The sequence below is a fragment of the Leopardus geoffroyi genome, chromosome B3 (assembly GCF_018350155.1).
Source record: "Leopardus geoffroyi isolate Oge1 chromosome B3, O.geoffroyi_Oge1_pat1.0, whole genome shotgun sequence".
Taxonomy (NCBI): domain Eukaryota; kingdom Metazoa; phylum Chordata; class Mammalia; order Carnivora; family Felidae; genus Leopardus; species Leopardus geoffroyi.
Genome location: NC_059337.1, coordinates 13,038,998 through 13,064,011, shown reverse-complemented (window position 1 = coordinate 13,064,011; position 25,014 = coordinate 13,038,998). Strand labels below are relative to the sequence as shown.

Genomic DNA, 25,014 nt, shown 5'->3' with positions numbered 1-25,014 from the left:
TCAAAAATAAATAAATGTAAAAAAAATTTTTTTAAATAATAAAAACCCAATATAAAAATGGGTTTTCACTGAATGAAAAGAACGAACGTTTTCTGATACCTATTCTATCCAAAGGGGCCCCCCGATACAAACTGCATAAGCCGAGTAACCACACAGGGCCCAGGAAAGATTATTCCTTTCTTGGGTGTATTTTGATCAAGTACACAAACAGAAAAAAATGAAACTACTGATCAGAACAAATGAGAGTGGTCAGGGCTTTCTATATTATAATATCCCATAAAATACATACACAAAAAATATATTTTACCCTACACCTCTGCCAGATAAGCAAAGAATAAAGAAAATGAGAAAGCACATGAACAGGCAGGCTGGCAAACTCTTGAAGACGGGACGTGGTGGGTCTAAGGAAAAAAGGACCAAACTCAGTAAGATGACGAGTGTGGCTACATTTACGACTCTGAAAACATACCCTTTGAGATGTTTTACAAAAGAAACTTCAGGCAGCATCAAGGATGAATAGCTCCGTCACTGGAAATTAATTTCAACTGAAACGGCATTACTTTAAAACTGCAAATTTGGGCCATATTTAAATATATTTTAAGGGCCGGTAGGACTGCTAAACATAATCCAATATACTACAGGAAAATTTCACAGAAGGAATAGGGGAATCGGCAGCTATTTTCATGAGAAGTTATCCAACTTTGCAAACCCCACTTAAATATGTAAGAGAAGTTGCAGAACATAGCAGCCAGGAATAGCTCACTCCTGTGGCAGATGATGCTTATTTATATCGTATGTTCTTTTTGAGGGCATCCAGCTCAAGGAACCAGTCACCTACTAGCACATGACAATGAATCCAGCAGCAATACTGTCTAGGCTAAGAGAAGCTATATTATGTTGAGTTGAAAAAAAAATTTATTTTCAACATCAATTTAAGATTCGAGTTTTAAAAGTACCATTTCTTTTAAAAAATAATGATATATGGGAAGTTTTTTTTCCCCAGTTACTGTCGAGTAAACTCTCCTAAGAATCCAAATTAAAAACAGCAACTATTTTGTGGGCTCTCTGGCAACTGAAAAATCACTGTTCAGCTTCACTACTGCTTTGTGCTATCTTCTGTGAGTTTCCTTGTAAATCAGTCGTGATTTTCACCATGAAAATAAATTCCATCTACAAGCAAAGGTGGTGTCAAAATGAAGACATCGACCCTACTGACTCAATTCAAGAAGCACTTGTAGAAGCCTAATTTATAAACAGGCTTCAGATTTCCATATCAGATTCTAAACAGGCTTCAGTTTGAACGCATTTCAGTCCTTTTCCAAGCAGGTGTTTTAGTTGGCTTTAAAAAACGCCTTTCAAATAAGTCACGATCAAAGATGCTTTTTGTTCTTCTTTTAATTCTTGGAATTATAAGGTCTGATCCCCAAATGTAAAATAAGATTATGATTTGTATTCACATTATTTGCTCATAAGAACAGAGCCCCAGTCATGTCGTCATAAAATCCAATGCTTTGTTGGTGTTAGAGAGGTCTTCAATAAGCGAGGCATTAACTAGAAACGTACAGAAAATAACAGATCGAAGGATATTAAAATTTATATCTTCCCGAAACTACTCCCAACAGAAAACGTGCAGCTAAAAACAAACAAACAAACAAACAAAAAAAGCACCAGAAGAAATTGCAATGCTGCAAATATGTACTTGATCACCCTAATAACGTACAATGTAATAATTAAATCCCGGGAACTGCTTTGCATTGCTGAATAATACCTGTGTCATCCGGTACCTAAGAAAATAGTAAATGGAAACCTTACCGGTACCTAAGAAAATAGTAAATGGAAACCTTACCACTTAGTAAAAATATTTTGGATGATCTGTTACAAGGGAACCATAAGCAGGATATGCACACTATCCACATCCCTAGACAAAACAGATTATTCCTTAAAGGATTTTCTTTCCAGGGTTCCAAGGGAAAGGATGTGCATAACCACAAATAGGTACTTTACATCTCAATACAATGATTTGTTTCCCCCCCAAAATAATTACCCCCGCCAAAAAAAAAAAATGCCAGCCATCTGGTAACCCAGTTATCAAAGGACAATTGCGGTGAAGAATTTTGAAATGAACAAAAGGGTTACACTCACATGTCTCTTGAAATCGCACTGTTTTACTCCTAGGTTCAAATTTAACACAATGACCCCCATGTCTTCTTCTAAACTGTTGGGGTCTTCCAATTTTAAAATATGTTCAGTCGTCCTACAAGCAAAAGGCAACAAATGACATTAGCACTTAGGGGCAGTACCAGATAGTTTCAAACTGCATCGGGAGCTTATGGCAAACATCTCCTACCTCTGCCTAAGGGTGAGACACGAGTTTTACAAAGCACCCGATTCAGTAAAAACAACACAGCCATCTTCAGAGCAGGGGAATTGTTTGGCATTGCCCTGTTCAACAGTTGGTTAATGGCTTCTTTCCCCTTACTGCCCAAATAAAATTTAAATACTTGTTTTATTTTTAAGTTAGGCAGGTTAATGAACCTGAATGTTAACAGTTCAAACTCCAACACACATTCCAGAACACACTGTGGATGATTTAACGTCTGACTCCTAGGTTTGGGAGCTAAAAGCTAAAATAGAAAAATTCACATTTTAAAGCACCCTTTCATTTATACAGATTTTTTTTTGTCATTTGATCTAAACAGATGCCATTTAACCTTATGTTGAGCTCCCTCTACAATTCATAATAACAATTAGAAGGTAAAAATACAATACCTGTTAAGCTCAAGATCTCTGAGAATGACAAAGGCCGAACCCATGAAATCGGATGTGGTTAAATCCCGATCATATACCTACAAAGAGGGAAGAGAGCAGTAATGCACGTTAATATGGTAAACCAACTGAGTTTGCCGAATTATCAATAAATGCAATAGTCTGGGAATTTTGAATTCAATCTTCTAGATCTAAAAACTAATCTGCAGAGTACCCTTAACGAGGAATGTAGCCAAGTTGATGGAGAGATTGAAATTATTCAAACTTGACCACTTTGCCTACCACAGCCAAAACAATAGCACAAAATACTCTGAAGGCAGTACTCATATGCATTCCAATGTTATGCACAATGGACCACTCTCTGTAGTTTAAATGGTCTCTCATTAAAATTTAGTATTTTCCACGGTGAGCAGATCTGCCAATTAAATAGAAATTTGCTAAATATTCTCTAGCAACCCTATCCTGCACTCAACTCATGCAGTTGTAACCCAGATGTTAGAGCAATTGGTGCTTCCAACCGGTAGCTGAAAGCTCTATTAAGTATAAAGTTATTCCTAATGAGAACGGCTTTCTTACTTTTCGCCACTGCACCGACAGTCATAATTCTTCCACGTGCAGTAAGCTTAAATACAATCAATGGAGATGTTATTTTCACTCTGATTTTCTGTGGCGTATACATACACCATTGATCCGAGAAAACAAAACACACACTTTCAACGAAGTGTACAAATAATCCCTTGCACACGAATGTTTTTCCGCCCAGAGCCGAACAATGATAAAAGAATTTGGGGACGTGGACTTTTTAAGGGGGCAAGGATTGCTGAGACATCAGCGTTTTTAATAAAAGAGCAGACTTGAAAGCCATCTGGGATTACCTTCACACGGAGCTTTTGATCAAGGCTTTGAATGGGAAGTACAACTACCTCATCCCACACTGGATTCAAGTTCTTATATATGACTCTACTTTTGTACAGCGTCTTCCCATTCAGCTTAAATTTCACATAGGGATCGCTGGTGCCTTTAAAAAGAAAGAGAGTGAGACAGTTTTTAAAAATGCACGTCAACGCCTAGGATCTCCCTTAAGTAAAGGTTCTTTCTACACTCCCCTGGTTGCAAGCGTTTTCCTGAGCACGCCCAGAACAAATGTCTCCCTGTGCAGAGATTGAAGGCCCCAGGGGTGGAGAGGAGAGGAAAAAAAAAAAAAAAAAAAAAAAAATGAAACCATCTGGGTCTGGGGTAAATGACTGATTCTTCTTTGCTCTTAGTGGTGGAACACCAATGGGTTCCTCGAGCTTTTTCTGTTTCGTTTCATCCCGGGTGTGGCATTGCAATGCTACCCACAAAAATGCAAGAGACAAAATCCACCCGTTCCAGCCCACGGGGTCAGGAGTCCTGGGGAGAAACCCGCCCCTCCCAAGAATGGCAGCGAGTCGGCGAAAAGGGAAAGAAACCATTTTCAAACGTCCGGCCAGATGGCTGACTCGACAGAACGCTGTACTTTAGAATATAATCATAATAAATCAATCAATCTCGGGAACCACGGGCTCAAAAGATGGGGCAACGGGAATGAAGACGGGGGGCACCGGGGGGCATGGAGATTAAATCGACAAAGTTGCCATTCTTTGCTGCCTCCTGCACCTGCAGTGAAGCCGGGGACATTGTCTCACCCTGGCCTTGCTGAATGCCACACCAGCCAGGCCCTCAGCTGGCCTCAGGGCAGATACCCCTGACCCGCCCGGGGGCTTTGAAACAGACGCCAGAAAGAATGAATAATGTCCCTCCAGCCACTCTACCCAAAGCAGAAGGAAGGGCTGTGACAAACCTTCCTCCACACTTTCAGAACAGTGGAGGGGAGGAAAAGAAAAAAAAAAAAAAAAAAAAAAGAAAGAAAATAGCAGGTCAACATAAACCATGAATTCTGTGCATGTCTCTTGCATGCCTGCCAGTAGACGGTCATATCTGGGACACACTTGTGCATTAAGACCTCATGAATGATGAATAAAGAAGCCACGAATGAATGCAGAAGCAGTGAGGGCATAACCGAAGGCCAGCCGATAATGCCACAAAGAAAGACAAAAAAAAAAAAAAAACAAACAAATCTGATCGGAGGAGTGAGGATAGTACAATTAACTGCAAAACAGACACCCGTGAGTAAGGGCGAAAGACCCACAGTCCGGTTCATCCACCGATGTGTCCCCGGTGCCGTGGACGGTGCCCAACACAGGCCCCCCAAACATTTATCGATCACGAATTCCTGATAGAAAGTCAAGCCTACAGAGTCTAAAACCATCAGGTCAAAAATTAATTCGGCTGCTCTGTTGCAAACATTTACCAGGTCGTGACTACCGATCATTAAGCTTTTATTCTCTCAAGCTCGTCTTTTGGGTTTCTATTTACCAGCAGTATTATTAGCAATGACTGAACACACGATCTTCCCCCAACTTCCTTCTTTAACAGAAACAGGTGTCACTATCCAGCAAGGTCATCTACCTTGTTTAGAAGTCTCAACAGAGGAACCGAGGTAGAATGATCTGGGCGGTGGGGGAGCCTTCCAGTTTTGCAAGACTTCGAACCGGAAGGCCGAGATATTCAACCGCAAATATGCAGACGTACGCACTCGACTCTCACATTTTAAGTTTGCCGACACGGGGGCAGAAGTCCAGCGGTCTTTATTTTAATCTCGGACACACACACACACACACACACACACACACACACACACATGTCATGTTAGTTTGCAGCTCTGGACAGGACAGTAAAAGAGGAAGGCATTCACAGCCATTTAGTGGCACACTGACTAGTGAGCGAGCCACCTGCCCCCACTCCCTCTCACAGTACAAGGGGACACCTCCGGCAAGTCAGACTTTAACAATCATCCTGATATATATATATAAAAAAAAGTGTGTGGGGGGCGGGGGGGTGGGGAGGGACTCTAATAAAAAGAGGCCTTTAATTAAATGAAATTGCCACTCTGGGATCGGGCCTTCATGCCTGTCAGCGCACTCTCAAAATAAACATCTCAAAACTAGGCCTCGGCGGTGTCACTTTCTCACAGGCAAAGCATACTGGGTAATCCCCAGGCATCCTGACAGCTACATAATGTTCAAACGGTTTCACGGGTGAATGGCGTCAGTTGCGTGAAAGAAAATATTAATGTCTGGAATTAATAGAAAAAGGGACCAGGGTTTACAAAGCCAAACAAGGAAAAAGGGTGTCAAGTTAGTGTGGCGTTAATTGTTAGGGAAAATTTGAGAAAGGGGCGGGGGGGGGGGCGCTGGGAACACATGGTGATTTTCTCGCTGAGCCTAAGAGCCTCACTGTCAGGGAAGTGACATCTCAACTAGGCAAATTCTGAAAAGAGGTCTGCGGCTCAGGAATGCAACTCCCGATTAGACAAATGATGAGACAGCACCTTGAATGGATGGACTTCAACCTTTTTTTTTTTTTTTTTTTCGGGGAGCTTCAGAAACAATGAGGCTCTTTGGGAGAAAGAGGTGGTGTGGTACTCTGGGAGGAGAATAAAGCTGGGGTGGGGGGGCGCAGACGGGCACCTCCATCCTGGTGTGGCCACCAATTCGGCTATGTGGACCCTATGGGGTCACACGCACCCCCTCCAATTTAGAATATCCGGGTGTTAAGCATCAATGGCCTGAGTCTCCTGCCGCACCCCAGACACCCCGGGGTTCCATGCGTGCCCAGAGCGACTAACAGCCATTCATCGGTCCTGCAAAAGGGCTGCACCAAAGCACACCCCTGAGCACATGTGAGACAGTCCTTACTTCCGCCGGTACTCAAGGACACTACATCCTGTCAAGCCTCCCGTGACTCTGTATCTGTCAGGCCTGCTAACACTGTCCACGTGCTACAAACCCTAATGGCTGACTTCAGAGCCTGGGTCGGTGCTAGGCACGATGGTGGGGGGCGGGGGGGGCGGTCACGAAGGTAAATCAGTCCCAGATCCTGCCCCCGTCCAGGGTTGTGCACCTGGCGGGCAGCAGGCATGCTGTAACTATAACAAGAAGTTAAGTGTCAAAACAGAACTGAACTTCACAAGTGGGAGAGATTAGCTCTAGCCCGGGTGTCAGCGGAGGCTGAAAGAAAGATACTGGTTGAAATGTGGGTGGGCGAGAACACGCGGAGAAGGACTAAAGTCATGTTAGCAGAAGGAACTGGCTTTGAAGCCGGGGAGCAGGGAGGAGACCAAGATGACAAGATCTGTGTGGTGCCCAAACCAGCATTTCCACCGATCTGGAAATCAAGTGGAAAAAAACGTAATGAGAAATAAAGCTGAACGGGCAGGTTGGAGCCAGAGGCCAAAGCGCTTGAAAATGACAAAATCCAGGGGCGCCTGGGTGGCTCCGTCGGTTGAGCGTCCGACTTCAGCTCAGGTCATGATCTCATAGTCCGTGAGTTTGAGCCCCGCATCGGGCTCTGTGCTGATGGCTCAGAGCCTGGAGCCTGCTTCGGATTCTGTGTCTCCCTCTCTCTCTGCCCCTCCCCTGCTCGTTCTCTGTCTCTCTGTCTCAAAAATAAATTTAAAAAAAAAAATTAAAAAAAAAATAAAAAACAAAATGACAAAATCCGGAGTTTAGTCTTTGTTCGGTGAGAAAGACAGGATGGTTTGCTTTATCCTGTTCTTTTTTTTTTTTTTTTTTTAATTTTTTTAACAAGACAAGGCACAGGTCTCAGAAAGATACAAAATGAAAAAGACACATCTGCACTCTCTCACACCTTCCTCATGCCCCTTCCTCTCACGGGCTGCTTTTGTGAATTTACTACAGGAAAAACATAGAAGAATTGATTTTAACTCGAGAGTAATCATATTACATGCACTGGACGTCACTCTTTCACAATGAAAGCACCCGCAGTTCTGTTCACACAGATTTACCAGATTTCTTTCCATCGACTGCAGAAACTTCCATTGTGTTATTGACTACTTACACAACTAGCCACCAAATAGTGGATACTTACATCGTTCCATTTTTTTCTGTTTGTTTTAGTGCAAACAATACTATAATAAACATCCTTATACGACTGTCTTGGAGTGTGTATTTAGAGGGAACTTCTAACATTGGGACAGCTGGTTCTGACAGATACTGTCAAATTGTTCTTCCAAAGTCTGTCAAATTTACATTCCCACCAAGACTATATGTTTTGTACTTGTTCCTCTGCATGATCACCAATACTGGGTGCTCTGTGCCTTTATTTTAAAAGAACAACAGGTGGAAAATGATACCTCTATTTTTCTCGGTGACATTTTGAACAAAGTTTAGAATCTTTCATATTTTAGTGACCTACATTTGTATTTGTCAGAGCAATTCCCATTCATTCCATTTGTCCATTTTTCTAAGGTCTCACGGTTTGTCATTTGCTTCAGGATCTCAAGGAGTGTTTAATTATGGATATCAGCCATTGGCCATAAATCTTGTCATAATTTATTTACAGTCAAGCTATTTCTTGTGATAAGTTTTTTTGTTTGTTTCTTTCCTTTTATTTGGTCAAATGTGCCAAAGTTTTATTTATGGCTTTGTAGTTGAACATTCTGCTTAGAAGAAAATTTTCGCACAGTAAGATTTTGTAGTTTTTCATTCATTCCACATACATCCTTCGCCCATCTGGAATTATTTCGGTGTGAAGAGGGAAAGCAATTCAGGTTTATGTATGAACAGGAGAGTAAAACGATCAGAGCCAAGCTTTGGAAATATAAACCCGGCAGGAGCTTATAATGTAGAAGGCAGAAGACACAGGCTAAGCCGGAAAACCTGGTGGTTGAGATAATGCAGCATCAGGGAGCTGAGGGCCCAGGAGAAAGCTGTACCCGGAAGAAGTAACCCAGGGTTTCACAAACCGTGATCCACAGAACCTCACCTGCACGGAGGCTCCCTGGACTGAAAGGGTTAGGTAGTCAAAACCACTGGGAGAAGCTGTTTATTTCTTGCCTTGGAATTTCACAGTGTAGAATACAACACTGAACTCTGCCAGGAGCTACATTAAGACAGACAACTATACAAACAGCTCAAAACTTTTCTACTCTGTATTTCATCAAGTTATTTAAACAGAAAATATTTCACTAGGAGCAAACTATAAAAATAATATTAAATTCCTCCAAATCAAAGCTGTAGAAGATTAGATGCATGCCAAAAATGGCCTAATGTGCACAGTCTTGGGAGAATAAACATGCGATCAGTGAATGAATCTCATTTGAAATAAGATGGTGTGTCGATGACAAGCCCGTACCTTCCTTTGCCTAACCGCCTTTTAGTAAAATCTCCCTTCCTTGGGCACTTTTACTCCGTTTCCTTGTGCCTTACTATCTTTAGCTGTATATAAAAAAATATACCAACCTCTTATCTTGAGAACTGAATGAACTAATATACTTCATTAATAGCAGACTCTAGCCATTAACTGACAAAGTCCCATAGCAACTGCTACTTTGTTAGTAAGTATTGCTACTCGATTACTTTAAAAGAGGTGTCTATAACAAAGTATGTGGTATTAAATATTCACTTATTTCACCTATCCAACATAACATGTACCGTTTGTTTCTTGTTTGTTTCTCTACTGACCCTTCTATTGCCATCTCTAAAGGTATGAAATTTGTATCACCTTTTCTCTGCAGACGTCGAAGAGAAAATTCCTTATCTTACATACTTCTTACGTGATCCCATGTGGTTTGGGAAAATCTCCATGAAATGATCTGAGCTATCCTGGAAAGAAAGGACTGTAGTAAAAATTAAAAAGCACTAACTATCCATGAGTATTGGCTTCTGCCCTATCTCTAGTCCTAATGTTATTCACTGACAATTTTGGATCACTCTGCAAATATATCCTGATGAAAATGACAGATGGTTTGGTGAGAAGGACACCAGATAACTCAGGTCTATCAAGGAGACAGTCATCATGAACCATATTACTTGTATCTACTATCACATTGAGAGAATTACAAGAAAAAATGGTCAGAAACAACAGAGGAAGTGATACGTGGAACAAATATTCTGTTGACTGGCTCAAGATCAGATAAAGAATCTGCAAATAAAATAAATCTGTAATGAAGCACTAATTACAAACAACTTGTCTTTGCTTTTTGTAATAGAACTCATGGCCATGTGGGAAAAAGCAGAAAGATGCACTAAATAGAAAGAAAAGATGGGGCGCCTGGGTGGCTCAGCTGATTAAGCATCCGACTTCAGCTCAGGTCATGCTCTCATCGTTTCTGAGTTTGAGCCTCGCATAGGGTTCTCTGCTGTCAGCACAGAGCCCGCTTCAGATCCTCTGTCTCCCTCTCTCTGCCCCTCCTCTGTTCTCTCTCTCTCAAAAATAAACATTAAAAAAAAAAAGAAAGAAAAGAATGGAGGAGGGAGGGAAGAAGGGAGGAAGAAAGAAGGAAAGAAAGAATTACTACCATCTAGAAAAGCTTAATATATTGATATGTACCTAGATTTTACATGCACACTCTGACTTTTCAAAAAAGAAACCAGCCTTCATATTGTATTTTTTACCTGCTTTCTTCAGCCAATAATACATCAGTCTCCTTCTGTCCCCATCAATATATTTATACAAATCAGCTTAATGGTCATTTATGTGTATATTGGGGCATACGTATATATAGCATAGGTTTGAAAAACCAGCGTTCCTAATTTGAAAATAAAAAATCCATGCAAAAGCAATATTTGTAGGCAAAACTCACTTATTTGCTATCAGTAAAGCTCATTTGCCATGTTAAAACACGGTTTCTTCAAACGAAAGGTTGTCAAGCTAGAAAGCTCTCCTAATTGAATGCATTTCTCAGAGTAGCAGTTTGTGAAAGGGAATTATCTCCACGTTTTTACATGAAGTTCACACTTTGTAATATCTGATAACTTTTGTTAGGAGATCTTAAGAGTTCTGATTCAAGTCAACACTTACTTGTCAAGTCTTTAGGGAAACTCAGGTACAAAACGATGAATTCATCCTGTATGAACAGTATTTGGAAACATGGAAAAGTATCAATTTGATGTTTTTCTTATCCTCTGGCTTAAGAGTGATAAGGGGCTATTCAATCTCCTTATCAGATACGTTTAGAATCTTCTCAGTAAGGGGCGCCTGGGTGGCTCAGTCGGTTGAGCGGCCAACTTCGGCTCAGGTCATGATCTCGCGGTCCGTGAGTTCGAGCCCCGCGTCGGGCTCTGTGCTGACAGCTCAGAGCCTGGAGCCTGCTTCAGATTCTGTGTCTGCCCCTCCCCTGCTCATGCTCTGTCTCTCAGTAATAAATGTGAAAAAAAAAAAATTAGAATCTTCTCAATATTATGCATATGTTGAATTTTTTCTTCTTGTCAGAAAAATAACCAAGCCTGCGCTGTTTTTATACGGGATCCATAAGTTCTGACTTTCTCTGAGGCTGGCTAAATAAGTGCCAGAAATGATTTCCAGAAAAACAGCCAGTGATGATTTTTGAGCGGCTGCTGCTGCCCCCTGGCAGTTAAGCTGAGATTTCTACATCAAGTGTCCCAAGTGCCACATTCTTGACCCACCTTCAGAAACCATTATGGGCATTATGGACATTCAGAGGGTACTTTTCCTCCATCACATGGGAAAGAAGAAACAACTTTCCCTATGTAGAGTGAAATCTGTATTACTTAAGGTAGCAGTCGGTTCAGGTCCAGCGGAATTCCAGGCCAGGTTTTATTGACTACAATTGAATGAAGGAACATGCTTATTCCCAGGATCTCCCTAGCCCATCAGGCTGCAAATGGTGGCTCTATGCTTCCCAACCACAAAACAATAGTTTTCCGCCCCAACCACCTTCAGGCCTTGCTGTCTGTGAACTCCTGAAGTTTTCTCCTGAATGTGACGGACTCCTTGCCTCTAAAGGAGTCTGTCGTGCGCAATGACCCCAATGGCACCTTGGTCAAGACCTGCCCATGGGTAGACCCTGTGGGTGTAATGGCTCCGTGCAACGCGCCAAAATCTAGCAGGTGAAAGAGTTTCCACTGACCAACTTACAGTGGGATCCGTGATCTGAAATTCCCAGTTTCGCGAAAACTTGTTTATTTTAACTCTTTATAGAATTTGACCGAAACTTGCTTATTTTGACTATTTGTAAGCTTGTATGGGGTAAGTAACGGGACATTCTAGAGCTGTCAGAAGCAAGGTCTTCCTGGGATCTTCGGATTCCTCCCCTGCATCATTGCCATCCTAAACTTCCTTCAGTCCCACCTACCCCATCTGGGTTTCCCTCCCCATCTGTCTTCCCCCTAATATCCTCTCCTTGTCTGTTCCCAGTCATCCCGTTACTGGACTCTGAAGCCTAGGCTATGGCATGTCCAGTCACTCCTTTTTTGTTTGGCCTCAGGCAAATTAAATACTTAAAATGCTATTTTCATTCTGTCTTCATAAACCAATTGGCTGATATGACCCAGAGACCTTCAGCTGCTTTTAAAAGTTCTCATCCAATAACTTTATACATACAGACGTATCACTATAGATTAAAGGAAAACACTGCCAATATACTGAGGAATTCAGTAAATCAGTAAATAGGCCATCTGGTGAATAGATTATTGGGCACATTGACTTTTGGTGAAGTGATCACTAACAGAAGACTTTTGTACACCTGTTCTTGATCAGGTACAAAGATCCTGATCTTGATCCAAAGCATACAGGGGTGTGGACATCATGCATGATTGTCCCCGTAACGATCAAACAAAGAAGGGCCCAGACAAAGATAGAAAAAGGCCTAACAACACAGAAAAAAAGGAGAAGGGAGGGCAGCGGCCAAGATGCAGCCACGTAAAGAGACTAGAAAGAGGGTCAGAGAAAAAAAGGAAGAGTAAGCCACACAGCCAAAGGATGTAGCTTCCCCGAGTTTCTGCAGAGGGTACAGACTTCAAGATCTGTAGTCTGGTCAGCTCGGGGTGTTCCAGAAATCCACACTGCCAAAGCACACATAGCTATTAATACCCTAACACTGTCCCTTCTATTAATAAAAATACTAAAAGTGTCCTCAGCCCAGGCTATTATTTGAGCATAAATTTAAACCTAATGAAACAGGCAGCAACTTCCCTGGAGAAGAGACAAAGGACGGAAGCTTAGTAATGACATTAACACTGGGCGTGCTCCCATTTAATCCTCCGAGGACTGTCAGGGATAGGACTATGTATACTGTCGTCTTAAGGATGGATAAAGGTAGGGGTGCCTGGGTGGTTCAGTCCGTTAAGCGTCCGACTTCACCTCAGGTCATGATTTCACAGTTCGTGAGTTTGAGCCCCACGTCGGGCTCTCTGCTGTGAGGGAGCACAGAGCCCGATTCGGATCTTCAGCGCCCCCCTCCTGCTCCTTCCCTGCACGTAAGTGTTCTCTCTTGCTTTCTGTCTCTCAAAAAATTAAAATTAAAATTAAAAAAATTAATATTTTTTAAAGAAAAGGATGAATGAAGTTAGTGAGTTCCCAGAGCCAAGCCTCAAGCCACAGACCCGTTTCAGTGTAAAGCTTTCATAACCAGAGCAATTTTATTTATTTATTTTTTTTATATTTATTTATTTTTGAGACACGAAGACAGAGCATGAGCAGGGGAGGGGCAGAGAGAGAGGGAGACACAGAATCCGAAGCAGAGTGCAGGCTCCAGGCTCCGAGCTGTCAGCACAGAGCCTGATGTGGGGCTCGAACTCAGGGACTGTGAGATCATGACCTGAGCCGAAGTCGGACGCTCAACCGACGGAGCCACCCAGGTGCCCCATAACTAGAGCAATTTTAAAGCATAACCCGTCCCATTCCTCTGAATCTGGGCACCTGCTTCAACCCAGACAGAGTGGAGGAAGTCACAAGGTTTTCCTTCCAAAGCCGTGCCACGCAAGCTGATACAGCTCCTGCCTGGCGTTCTGGAGCCTCAAGGCAGAAGCCCTGAGCTCCTGTGACAAGCGTGAGGCACCATGCTTCATGGGGAGGTCTCGTGTGGACCAGCCCTTGTCTCCCCGCACCCCATCCCAGGTTGCCACCGTTGGTAAAAACTGGCCTGTGGGCCTCCGGGTGGCCAGTCCCCAAAATCAGGTCACACTCAACCTTCGAGGCGTTCCAGTGGAGGCTGCAGACAGCGTGCGGCAAAGGGAAGCGATGCACAGCGTGCCCTCTTGAAATCCCCCTTCCCAGCGTTCGTGAGCGTGTGGTGGGTTGGGGTTGCTACGGAGTGGGGTAACTTGTCATCACAGGGTGGTGGTCCCTTCATCACGTTGCCTGCCGTGCCCGCTGCCCCAAATCCAGCACGTTGTCAAGCTTTGGGGTTCGGATGGCAAGACAGAACTAACCACCCCATCAAGATTATGTCGCAAGGAAATCACAGGACATACAGAAACGTGCCGATACGTCCTCTGTATTTCGCCCTCTGTTTACAACACCCACACCCCCCGGGGCAGAGGGCACCGTACCAACATCACAATGAAACAGGGTAAGTAAAAAGAACCCTTTAGAGGCAGCTGGGTGGCTCAGTCCACGAAGCCTCTGACCGTTGATTTCGGCTCAGGTTATAATCTCAAGGTTCAGGCCCCCGTCAGGCTCCGTGCGGACAGGGCAGAGCCTGCTTAGGATTCTCTCTCTCTTCCTCTCTCTCTGGGAGTGCTCTCTCTCTTCCTTTCTGTCTCTCTCAATAAATAAGCTTCAAAAATTTTTTTAAAAAATAAATAAACACAGCATGCAGTGGGGCACGTGCTATCTTGGTACAGAAACGAACCACTGGTAAAAACCACTGGCAGTGGAGAAGCCCCATTCAACCGGATGGAAGATGTGCTACCTTAAATTCAAGTCAACGATCTTCAGTTGGATGTAAGGCGGTTGGTTACATGCAGCAGACGCAGAAAACAGGCCGGTTTCGCTCCGAGGCCCTTCGTACGAACTGGGATGGGATCCCACTGAAAGAAGAGCTTAATTGACTCTATAAAACGGGAGAGCCACAAGGCCTTCTAATAAACTGCTAAGGACGCACAGTTTCCCAAAACAAAATACCACAAAATTCCCCAGAGGAAAGGGCTCCGTTGTGGGACCACATTAAAAGCTGTAAGGACAAACATGGCTGCCCAAGGAGGATCCGCATCCAAGTGGGAAAGGAACCAGCAGAAACAGGTTTCAAAAATCAGTTCCACTTACTGGCTGTGGGAGCCTGGCAGGCTATCAACACGCAACAAGTGGAGAAAAGCCACCCGCTACCTGGGATCTGGGATGGGTGGCTGCATCGCCGAACGTCTCAAGTTTGCTCTTGAAGGACATGCTCCCATACCGGCCAGCTGTGTTTCCGTGGCTCCCACACAACATACCAGTGATCTCATGCCATCTGGTGTTCGGAGAAGGTACTCCAATGTGAAGCAAGCCCCATTTCTTGCAAAAAAGTACTGATGGTGACCTTTGGATACAGTAAACCTGGTGTGGTGCTGGCATCCGAACAACAACAAAACCCACATCCGCAAGATTCCAAGGGAAATCCAAGAAGCAGCCCTGCTAGGCACCGTGTGTGTTTCTAACACACGATTAGAAAGTGGCAATCAGATCAGCAGGGAAAGGGCTATTTCGTCCCAACTAATTAAATAGCCATTTGGCCACAAGTAAATCTAAGTTCCTACTCTGAGCCAGAAATCGAAATAAACTCGAGACAGATCAAAGACATAAAGGAAAAAGGCAAAACGAAGTAGCAAAGAGAATGAATGTAGGTGGATGCGTATTCCCTTTCGAGAGAGAAAGGCCTTCCTTGCTATAAAAACAAAAGAAGAAATTCTCTAGAATAGGACTGTAAGACTTGAAAAGATCTCTGCCACAAAACTCTATAAACAAAACTAAAAAGCACATAACAAATTAGAAAACTCCAGGGGTGCCTGGGTGGCTCAGTCGGTTAAGCGTCCGACTTCAGCTCGGGTCATGATCTCTTAGTCTGTGAGTTTGAGCCCCGCATCGGGCTCCGTGCTGACTGCTCAGAGCCTGGAGCCTGCTTCGGATTCTGTGTCTCCCTCTCTCTCTCTCTCTCTGCCCCTCCCCTGCTCATGCTCTGTCTCTCTCTGTCTCAAAAAAAAACAAAAATTAAAAAAAAAACTGCTAAAAAAATAATAATAATAAAAAACTCTATGTGAACATATCTAGGCAGCAGAAGAAACAGCAGTGATAATATACAGAACAGGCTTTGCACAAAAGAGAAGTAAATAGCTCATAGCCAAATATACCTAAGGAATCAAATTTATTAATACAAATTGAAACAAATATAACACTTCTTCTCCATCAAAATGACAAAGATAAGGTGCACACCATGCGGGGAAGAAAAGGAAAGGAGACCCCAGAGATGTTATTGCTGGGTCAGCAGTAGAGGGAGATAGTTCCCAAGGGTGAGCTGGCAATTCTGCAAAGAGAACCTCGACCTGCTCGGATCAGGAAACACAAAGCATCCGCAAAGAAGTCAAGAAGAAAGTTGTACGTCCGGATTTAGGCACAAGAATGTTTGCTGCAGGATTAGTGCTGGGAATAAGAATTCTGAGAGACCCGGAACCAGAACACTGAGTAAAAACAAAGAACGATGCGCTATATTCTATTTCTTCTCAAAACAGAATTTTTGTAATATGGGAAGCACATGTGTGGTGAACAAAAGCAGTGATCAAGCCGTTTAAAGTCAGATCCGGCTGTAGCTTGAAAAGTCAGATCGATTCTGGGGCGCCTGGGTGGCTCAGTCAGTTAAGCGTCCAACTCTTGGTTTTGGCTCAGGTCAGGACCTCACAGTTGGTGAGTTCGAGCCCCACACTGGACTCTGTGCTGACAGTGCGAAGCCTGCTTGGGATTCTCTCTCTCTCTCTCTCTCTCTGTCTCTCTGCCCCTCCCCTGCTCATGTTCTCTCTTTCTCTCAGAATAAATAAATAAACATGAACAAAAATTTTAAAAAGGAAACAAAGAAAATTGATTCTTTACATATCACGTCAGTATGGCACGTTCAGTAAAAGTGACAGAGTGACTGAGGATGATGCTTGTCCACACTGCCGTGTCTTCCCAGGGTGGCCACTATGAGAGTCGAGGCACATTTTTCTGAGTCAAATATAAAATGGGGAAAATTAAACCACCAACCCGTAATAGAGTCCTTATTCCCATCGCTAAAAACTAGCCTCTCCTTCATTTTTGCTGACGCGCAAACACGAGGTAGGAACCAGGCTCAGAAAACACCCTTCACCACCACAAACCACCCTCTGCACACCCCCCCCCCCCACCCCGGGGGCAGGGAAGCTAGGGGGAGGAGTCTAGGGCAAAAAGAGAGAAAAGCGAGAGATATGCAAAGAGTCAAACAAATTGCCAAGAAACTGGGAAGAAAAGCCATCGTAAGACGGGTAGAAATGCCACGAGCCCTTCCCTTTCCAGAGGGAAACTGCAAAAATCAAACCCGACCAAAAAAGACAACAAACACAGTAATAATCCTAACTACTGTTTCTTCCAACCCCACCCATACCACCACACGTCCCCTCGAGCATGCACACCAGGTGAATCCTCACAACTGCTGTGAGATGGTATCTGACTTCGCGTTCAAGCTCGCGTGGTCTGCACCCAGGGTCCAGGGTTCACACGCAGCGGTGCTCCCCAAAACTTTGCATCGTGGCACAAACGAAAACCATGGCTGTTGTTGGGCACGGTAGCGTAAATGGGGGAGACTGCTGAGGGGCTGGCCCGGGCTCCACAGAGCTGTCGGGAAGGCCAAAGGCATGGATACCCTAGAACACCGCTCAGAACGCACCTGTCCAGAAGCCGCGTGGCTCTTCCTCAGTGCACAACGCTGAGAACAGAGTTCTGGAAACTCCCTATCTGTCCTGCAATTACAGATGTAATGAGAACAGCGGGTTTCTCTCTAGCTCTGATACAAGGGTATCTTTTCTTTTTATCCTTATTTATTTATTTTGAGGAGGGGGGGGGCGTGCCTGAGTGGGGGAGGGGCAGAGAGAGGGGGAAAGAATCCCAAGCAGGCTCCACGCTGTCAGCACAGAGCCTGACGTGGGGCTCGATCTCACCAACTGTGAGATCACGACCTGAGCCCAAATCAAGGGTCGGATGCTTCCCCAACTGAGCCACCCAGGTGCCCCGTATACATTTCTTCTTTAAAAAGAAAGGATTCAAGGGTCACTGGGTGGCTCAGTCGGCTACGCATCCAACTCCTGGTTTCGGCTCATGTCATGATCTCACAGCTTCATGGGTTCGAGCCCCATGTTGGGCTCTTCGATGACAGCACACAGACTGCTTGAGATCCTCTCTCTCCCTCTCTTTCTCTGCCCCTCCTCCACTTGTCATGTCTCTGTCTTTCTCAAAATGAATAAACTTAGAAAGAAAGAAGGAAAGAAAAAGAAGGAAGAAAGAAAGAAAGAAAGAAAGAAAGAAAGAAAGAAAGAAAGAAAGAGATTACAATCATTAAAAAATTTACAGTTATAGGGGCACCTCGGTCGCTTAGTTGGTTAGGTGTCAGACTTCAGTTCGGGTCAGGTTCTCATGGTTTGTGAGTTCAAGCCCCATGTTGCGCTCTCTGCCATCAGCACAGAGCCCGGCTTCTGATCCCCTGTCCCTCCCCTGCTCTCTCTCTGTCTCTCAATTGCAAATAAATAAACACTAAAAAAAAAAAAAATCTAAAAGAACAGGTATGAAAATTAGCCTATTAAATGGCAAAAGGAAAAGAAGTCTGAAGTCAGAGATATTGGACATTTGAACATTTTGGTGGCAGAGCAGGAATTTGCTAAACACCTATTCCCTGGCAAACTTTTCACACTAGGGCGGGTGTCTTTACGCCATTCTTTCCAAACTGGAAAATGACTTATCCAGCCTGTTCTTCCCGGGGTGTGCAACTGAAGCTGTCGCTGCTCTGAAAACAAAGGTCAACCATCTACCTGTGCTGGAGAAGGAGAGCGGTCTGCTAGGGGAATGGGTCATAAATCTTCATTACATAAAACGCACATGAGAAGAACCATGAGGCGCCCAGGGTCGGGGGGTGGGGGTCAGTCCATTAAAGTCCAACTTGATTTCAGCTCAGGTCATGATTTCAAGGTTCCAGAGTTTGAGGCCGCATCAGGCTCTACGCTGGCAGCATGAAGCCTGCCTGGGATTCTCTTTCTCTCTTTCTTTCCTTTCTTTCCTCCTTTCTTTCTTTCTCTCTTTCTTTCCTTTCTTTCTTCCTTTCTTTCTTTCTTTCTTTCTCCCTCTCTCTTTCTTCCTTCCTTCCTTTCTCTCTCTCTCTCTCTCTCAAAATAAACAAATAAACATTAAAAAAAAATAGAAAGAAAAACCATCAATCCTCAACCCTCCGGCCTCCAGCCCAGATAATTTTTTTTGGCCCTGATAATGTCCCACAAAGTCCCTCAAAGGGCTTTTCTTTCCTTTTTGCAACACTGAAAAGTGGCCACCAGAGGGCAGCAGCAACACAGTATTCTTCCAGGGCACAGCAGAACAGTCCCATAGCCACCTTCACACCAAGGGCAAAACAGGGTTTCAAGGCAAGGGCTCCTGTTTTCCAGGAGTTAATGCTCTAGGGGCTTTTTGTTTGTTTGTTTTTTATTTTATTTTGTTTTAGAGAAAGAGAGCATGAGCAGGGTGGGGAGAGAGAACAAGAGACAGAGACAGAGAGAGTAAATCTCAAGCAGGCCCAACATGGAGCCTGACTCAGCACTCGATCCCACAACCCTAGGATCATGACCTGAGCCAAAATCAAGAGTTGGGTCTTCAACCAACTGAGTCACCCAGGCTAACGCTCTACGTTTTAATGGGATTTGATCTGAGCCTTCTTCCCAGGACAAGAGGCCTTCCCATGTCACAGAGCAGTGCTCATACCCGGCCTAGAAAAGGGCCGTTGGCATAAACACCACCAGCTTTAAGACCCCAAAATATTTCTTGACCACATTTCCTTCCAAGGGAAACTGAGTCCAAGGTTCAACTCTCTCTATGCATCAACCTCATTACAAAGTTAAAAGGACTTAAAGTTGATTGGTCATATCATGTTCCTTCTGTTTGACCAATCTATAAAGACCCCCAGGAGTTACCAGACTCAGATCAAGAACCCAAAACAGGTATGTGTCTCGTTTGGTCCAAAACATCACTGCATGTAGAACCTCCCTGCGAGAAAAAAAAAAAAAAAAAAAAAACGGGAAGGAAATGGAGGTATAAAGGTGTAAAAGGAAGAAGTGAGGATGTGGAAAAGGGAAGTAGAAACACTGAGGAAAAAAAATAGTAAGATAGGAGGGCAGGAGGCGGGGTGTAGACAGAGACAAAGATCTACCCACAGGCAACAGGCAATTGCTGGGATAGAGCAGGGAGGTGGGGGATGCTGGGTCTTCCCTCCTGTAGATTGCTCAAGAAGATGAACTCAAGGCAATGGCTAGACATTACCAGCGTTCAAGTAAGGCTCATTTTTAGAAAGACCACCTACAGCACGGCAGGTTGTTCAGCAGAAAGAATGGGGCTGCTTAATTAGTACTGAGCTCGCCCATACCGGATTGAGTCCGGGCAAGGTTGAAAGACCGCGTGTCAGAGAATTGAAGGCAATTCCTAACCAACTAGAGAAATGATCTGTGAAAGGCAATCTTCTAAATGTGGCCCCGCTTCTAGCACAACCTCATGAAAACCTGTCAGCCTCCCAGGTGTTATTCTTATATCCATGATGACTCACGGATGGACAGACCTGTTCGTGACAGTGAGTTACCGGTTACCCGCTATGTTCAGTTCTTTTGAATGACCCATAGATTTTGCTGGGTTTATTCAATGCACACACACACACACATACACACACACACACAAAACACCTATGTATTCTATACAAGGGATAGACAAGTTAACAGTTAAAGACCCCGTGTGGGGGCACCTGGGTGGCTCAGTCGGCTGAGCGTCCGACTTCAGCCAGGTCACGATCTCGCGGTCCGTGAGTTCGAGCCCCGCATCAGGCTCTGGGCTGATGGCTCAGAACCTGGAGCCTGTTTCCGATTCTGTGTCTCCCTCTCTCTCTGCCCCTCCCCCGTTCATGCTCTGTCTCTCTCTGTCCCAAAAATAAATAAACGTTGAAAAAAAATTTTTTTTTTTAAAAAATAAAATATAAGGGAAAAAAATGACTTTTTGCCACCTAATATCTCCAGAATTTTTTTTTCATTATTCAAGGTCATATTACTGATATGCTCATAAATAAGCAAAGTTTTTACTTTGCTACACCAGAAAGCAGTTTCTTAGAGTAAAACTCAAAAAGCAGATCACGATATTCTAGACAGAGGTTGGCAAACGTTGGCCCATGGTTCAAACCCAGGCCACTGCTTGTTTTTGTAAATAAAGTTTTATTAGAACACAGTCATGACCATTTGTTTACATGTTATCGTTAGATACTAACCCTAACCAAGAATGATTTCTCTTTAGCGGTTTGGAAAACCACTAACATTTTTCACTTTAGAAAAAATTAAATAATAAACCAGATGTGATCCAGTACTCTGGATAACTTCTGTCAGTTTCGTGCAATGTATTATTGGCACCGAAAAGTCACATTTTTTTTTCAGTTACTTCTCCCTCTCTCTTCAGTTATGCAGTGATATGACCAAAAAGGAAGTGAATCATTAAAATGGATCTAAAGGTAATGGCTGTTTGGGCATGACACCAGCAGAGATGAGTAGCTGTCCCTGAGCCCTTATGACCCGTAAATCCTAAAATATTTACTTTGTGGCCCTGGACAGAAAAAGTTCCCACCCCACGTTCTAGACAGAAAGTTACATAAGCATAAGCACTGATTATGCAACAATCTAAAGAAATACCAAACTCTTTCCTCAAAGAATGATTCATCAAAACGGTTTTCCTCCCTAAACATTCAGAAACGAAACCGTGCGACTGACTTCCATATCCCAGAGGTGTCCCCCTTAAGAGCCGAGGGCATAATACATTTCAACAACACGCCAAAGGCCTCTCCGTCATAAGTGAAAATCAATTAAAAAAAATTAAACACTTAAAGAAAAAAAAAAGGAAGCTGGAGACTAATGCTGGAGAGCAAATACGTAATGAGGGAAATCCCCAGGAAAAGAAAATGTTGTGCCTAGTAGAGAACTGAAGCTCTACCTACTATCAGGAGAAGCAAATATTTCTTCTCACGCTGTCCATGCACACTGGTGGACAGAGGCTGCCCAGAACAATGGTTCCTAAGTGTGCTTCCGGACCACCTACATCAGCATCGCCTGGGAACTTGCTAGAAATGCAAATCCGCAGGCCCCACGCAGGACCTGCTGAATCAGAGACTCTGGGGGGTGGGTAACATGTGTTTTCATCAGCCCTCCAGCCTGCCCTGATGCTCATTCAAGTTTGAAAACTGGTGCAAAGGACTGTAGTGAAGAAAATCCTGAGGCCGGGTTGGGTCCCATAGAAAATAACGTTGTAGGGCGCTCGGGTGACTCAGTCGGTTGAGCGTCCGACCACTTCGGCTCAGGTCATGATCTCGCAGTTCAAGGGCTCGAGCCCCACGTCAGGCTCTATGCTGACAGCCCCGAGCCTGGAGCCTGCTTTGGATTCTGTGTCTCCCTCTGTTTCTCTGCCTCTCCCCTGCTCATGTTCTGTCTCTCCCTCAAAACTAAATAAACATTTAAAAAAATAAAAAAGAAAGGAATGTTGTACTGATAAACAACGAGTCTCAGGCAAAGGAGGCAGGAGTGGATGCATGCATCCTAGTACTTCCGATCCCTGTCTAAACCAACCGTGCTCCCTCAAATGCGGCCCCACCTTGAGAGGGCTCTGGAACATTTTCCTGATCGCTAATATGATGCTTATGAAAATCAAGCAGAAAATCAATAGAGTCCCAGTGTAGGAGGCACAGCGCACCTCAAATCATGGAAAAAGAATTGGCTGGGAGAGGGATATTTTGTCAATAATGATTAACTTGCCCAATAAATAAAAGAAGACAGACAAGAACAGTCACTAATGGCTACAAAAGATACAGGTTCTGGAACAACGCGGTTTATGACCTAGACGCCTTAGTAGGTATTTATATTTGGATCATGTTAGGTTTACACAAGATAAAGCCAAAGTCATAAGACATTTTAACTCCGATGAAACTATTCAGACAGAGATGACAGGGGCCGGGATCATAGCACAAGCTATGGTCTCTCCTTTGTCGCCAAACGGCCATGACATTGAGCAAGCGTACCCACACCGCATTATTTTGGTTGTTTTCTACCAGGTGCGACGTCTTCTCCATCATCCACTGAGGTTACGGACCCCCTACTACGAACCTGCTACTTGGAATCTATCATTATGATACGTCAATGGTGGTAGGGCCAGAGAACTCACTCTGGGAGAAAGATCCAGAGAGAACGGGTAAACTGGAAAGGGGACAGCTGGTGTGTGGGGGTACTCCAGGGCCTGCACTCCCTCCCCAAAGTGACAAACTCTTAGAGGAATTCCAAGAATTTAAAACAAAACATGGTGTTTAAACGTTTGGAACACCCTCTTCCTAGTCAAGTTACATATGCTCTCCATGGAACGTTCTTCTCCAGCTCCAGAGAAGCTGTCATAAGACAAGCTCGATAATGATCCTCATTTGACAGAAGCCCCCACGGGACACCGTGCCAATTCAAAGCCAGAGTTGGTGTTTTCGTGGGCGTTAACTCTACACCGGTTTATGATTATTCCCTAGGGGTTATTTCAGGTATGAAATGCTACCCGCTCAATCCATTAAAAATAACATAAGGGATGGGGCGCCTGGGTGGCGCAGTCGGTTAAGCATCCGACTTCAGCCAGGTCACGATCTCGCGGTCCGTGAGTTCGAGCCCCGTGTCGGGCTCTGGGCTGATGGCTCAGAGCCTGGAGCCTGTTTCCGATTCTGTGTCTCCCTCTCTCTCTGCCCCTCCCCCATTCATGCTCTGTCTCTCTCTGTCCCAAAAATAAATAAACGTTGAAAAAAAAAAAAATAACATAAGGGATGCATCTATTAAAAGGCATATGTTTACGACCATAGTGCCCAACAACAGAACATAAGAAGTCATACGATCGATAGATGAGAAATTATGATTTTCATAGAAAACACATTTTACCAACAAGTAAAAAATGAGATTTTCCCCCCACCATTTTGAAGTTCTATATCTGAGGAAGTACAAAGATACAGACAGGCAGGGATAGCAATTTTGTTTTTAAAAAAAAGAGAGCAGGGCCGCCCCGGTGACTCAGTTGGTTAAGCGTCTGACTTCAGCTCAGGCCATGCTCTCGCGGTTCGTGAGTTCAAGCCCCGCATCTGGCTCTGTGCTGGCAGCCCGGAGCCCGCTTGGGATCGTCTCGCTCCCTCTCTCTCAGCACCCCCTCCACTCATGCTGTCTCTTCCTCGAAATACATAAACTTTAAAAAAAATTTTTTTGGGGCGCCTGGGTGGCGCAGTCGGTTAAGCGTCCGACTTCAGCCAGGTCATGATCTCGCGGTCCGTGAGTTCGAGCCCCGCGTCGGGCTCTGGGCTGATGGCTCACAGCCTGGAGCCTGTTTCTGATTCTGTGTCTCCCTCTCTCTCTGCCCCTCCCCCGTTCATGCTGTGTCTCTCTCTGTCCCAAAAATAAATAAACGTTGAAAAAAAAAAAAATTTAAAAAAAAAAAAATTTTTTTTAAAGTGAACATATTTCACGGATCCTGAAAGATGGAAGTCAGGTGAGATCAGATCGGCAAAGAGTCCGCAACCCAAAACGTGAGCAGAAGAAAGTTATAGCAAAAAGGTTGCAGAAGCAGGGCTGGGTGGGAGCATGTGAGGGTGTGTGGTGGGTAAACCAGGGATGCTCTTAACTTGCAGGCAGCAGGTAGGGGAGGCAGCTGGTGGTCTGAGAAACTGTCGGTTTCTAGGCCAACCGACTAGCATAGCCTGTAACAGCTGGGACAGCACCGTTCTCTCCCCTTGGGGCCAACCAGTGACCAGCAACAGACTTGGACTGCAAGCTGGAACAGGGAGCATGAACAGTAAGCCAGAAAGGAAGGCTTTGGGTGAGAGGTGATAACTGGGAACTGGTGCTAACTGGGGGGGAAACAGGAAGGAGCTGCCTGAACTACTGATTCAGCCTGTCCATTCGCATATCCTAGCCCTGCTCGCTATCAGGGAAGGGAGGACACCGTAAACAAAAACAGCACCCGCAGATGGCGGGGCAAGGACAGAGGGACACACAGAAACGTGAGTGGCGAACACACGATGCTGACATCCAAGGGATGAAGCACGAGATTTTAAGTGGAGACTTAATATTCTCAGAAATACGATGGTATCATCTCACTTGCGAAATAATCACAGGCTGATATAAAATTAAATGG

The 25,014-nt window shown here is 44.2% G+C and overlaps 1 protein-coding gene and 1 long non-coding RNA gene across 7 annotated transcripts in view; both read right to left on the bottom strand.

The window, feature by feature from the left end:
* Nucleotides 1–25,014, bottom strand: part of MCTP2 (multiple C2 and transmembrane domain containing 2) — a 241,814-nt gene that overhangs the window by 144,707 nt on the left and 72,093 nt on the right. For all 6 annotated transcript variants that reach the window (XM_045448744.1, XM_045448743.1, XM_045448740.1 and 3 more), the window contains 3 exons: nucleotides 3,642–3,784; nucleotides 2,770–2,846; nucleotides 2,143–2,254 (listed from right to left, as the gene is read on the bottom strand). In XM_045448744.1, the coding sequence (XP_045304700.1) occupies nucleotides 2,143–2,254; nucleotides 2,770–2,846; nucleotides 3,642–3,784 (332 nt within the window). The remainder of the gene's footprint in view (nucleotides 1–2,142; nucleotides 2,255–2,769; nucleotides 2,847–3,641; nucleotides 3,785–25,014) is intronic.
* Nucleotides 893–2,136, bottom strand: LOC123582528. Its single transcript, XR_006704429.1, has 2 exons — nucleotides 1,842–2,136; nucleotides 893–1,807 (listed from the first exon to the last, which is right to left on the bottom strand). It is a non-coding gene; the product is annotated as an uncharacterized LOC123582528 (long non-coding RNA).